Here is a 2318-nt window from a genome sequence, read left to right as displayed (position 1 = left end):
AGGATTGTTTCCTGTGTCTAGCCAGTGAATGGCTGTAGTTAGGAGGAAAAATCACACTTTTTGTCATTTAAATTTAGGTTTGATGCATTTCCTTGTAGGATGATGGTTGATGCATTTCCTTGTAGGTAATTTCATACATACAGTAGCAAGTGGACCGGATGAAACCTTTAGCATTCCAAAAATTGAAACAGATAAATTAGATGTACAACAAATGATAATTAGTGATACCATTGAAACCGGAAGAAATTCAGATTGCTCCTGGCATACCTTACGATGCAATTTCACATTCTGTGATCTCATATATGCAACTCTTCTCCCATGTTCCTTGTCGCAGTTCATTGGTACCAATCCAAATACGAAATATCTTGTGGCCCATTCAGGATATCGTCCATGTTGAAAATTGTTATGTAAGAAAGACTGATCTTTGACCTTTAAATGAATTACAACGGACACTAATATTCAACGATGGATTTTGGTTACAATTACTATGTACATGCACAAAAAACAAAACAAACATAGGTTAGTGAATTAGTAACAAAGAAGTGTTGCAAAAAATGGTTGCACAACTTTTTCATTAATTTCCCTGGACCAAAATTTAATTATCTACCTGTCTTGCAAACTCTCACGTAGTAACTGTAACTCAGGTACCATGTAGACGGGCGAAAATAGAGCAAACACGCTTAATTATGGGTAAAAATGAATTTGGCCGAAATATTATTATTGATGAAATTCCACCGGGTGAATATCAAATGAATGAGCGATTACCGCCCCTTCGCAAAGCAGTGAAACGGAAAACTATACAGGTCATCTAATGTAACTTAAAAAATTGGTAAATTAATTACATTTGATAAATGCTAATTCCAAGTTCTATTGGGAATTGAAATTTGCAAAATTTTGAATTCAAATGCATTATGATTGAATTGTTTAGAACTTTGAGGAGAGTTAAAATCACATTTTAGCAATAATAATTTGCTAAAATAGTCTGAATTCAATATTCTACTTATGGACTGAATTCAATAATGCAAATTATTTTAATGGCATTGCATATTTGCAAGCAAAACATTTTAAACATTGTAATATTGCGCTTTTCTGAAAGCATTTTTCAGGCCCTTGAAAATGATCCTTATATTTTATCTTGCCCACAGAAAGAATTTGGCATTTTTTGGGCATTAAATGAAACATACATCTCATCTACTTCACTGCTGGTACAGTATCCCGATAAAAGGATTTATATTGACGGTGATAATCAGCTTATCATCAACTATCTCAAACTGGAAGATGATGAAAGTTTCTTTAGGTAAAGATAACAGCCTAGAATTGGCTGTTACATCAAATTCATGTGTTTGAAGTATGCTGAAATTCTTAATAAGGACTACTAAAGCTTAATTAATTGATACTTTATGCAAACCAAACTTTGACAACATGTCACACTTCTAAAGAGGACATTAGAAATATTCAAGATGTAATCTTCATTATTCCTGGTAGTTTACTTTTTCTTTTTTGTTTTGCAGCTGTCACCGAGCATACGATGGCGATGTATTAAGAACATTTAGTTTCATTGTCAATAAAGGTAAACAGCGCCAGGAAATTGTCGAATATGTTAATTTTGGTATCAGGTTTGTATATAATTCAAGTTGTTGTAGCAAGTTTTTTTTTTTTGTTCTTAAATTCATAATAAATTTTACCGTTATTAAGATATTTCTTCGTTTTTTTTCAGGTAATAACATTATTTTCACTCGATCCTTTCACTCAGGATTATCTTAAATGATATTTAAATAATGGACGTAAATTTCTTTATATTTAAAAATCATAATGAATATCATCTTATTCAAAAGTATTATGTTTAGGTCTTCACTGTCCTAGCTTTTTGATTTTTCACTCAAACTTTTCAGGTATGGTGCATTTTTACTCATATTGTTGATGGTACTATCCATTACTTTGAATGTAAGTGTCCATTCGGAAAAGTATCGACGTGAGGTTGCGCTAAAACAGTACACTAATAAGCAATTCAATAAACCGAATAATGTCAATTCTAAATATGAAGGACAGAATTTTTCAGTTGAACCTTATAAAACATGACTAAAGCTCCTTAATCACATACTCCAGAATTTCACTATTCAATTTTAAATTTTTTCGACACATACCGATCACAACAATTATTGTCTCATCATAGCATACAGATATTTATCAGTTCGTTTGATCAGTTAATAGATTGAATGGAAAGATGTGATAATAATGCATGTATCGTTGAAATAGTGAGGAGAAGCAATGAATCAATAATTCCTTTGTTGTTAATTTGATATCGCTGGTTACAATAT

The 2318-nt window shown here is 31.6% G+C and overlaps 1 protein-coding gene across 1 annotated transcript; it reads left to right on the top strand.

Annotated features, from left to right (window-relative positions):
* Window positions 1–686: 686 nt before the first annotated feature.
* On the top strand, window positions 687–2079 carry LOAG_14616 (hypothetical protein; the record flags this gene model as incomplete). The annotated part of the gene is made up of 4 exons (XM_003150111.1): window positions 687–803; window positions 1107–1297; window positions 1512–1616; window positions 1893–2079. The coding sequence occupies 4 exons, from the start codon at window positions 687–689 to the stop codon at window positions 2077–2079; spliced, it is 600 nt and encodes a 199-aa protein (XP_003150159.1).
* Window positions 2080–2318: the final 239 nt, after the last annotated feature.

This window comes from Loa loa, assembly GCF_000183805.2.
Source record: "Loa loa unplaced genomic scaffold supercont3.675, whole genome shotgun sequence".
In the NCBI taxonomy this organism is placed as follows: Eukaryota; Metazoa; Nematoda; class Chromadorea; order Rhabditida; family Onchocercidae; genus Loa; species Loa loa.
The sequence above is the reverse complement of the archived record's forward strand: the minus strand, read 5'-3'. Positions and strand labels throughout refer to the sequence as shown.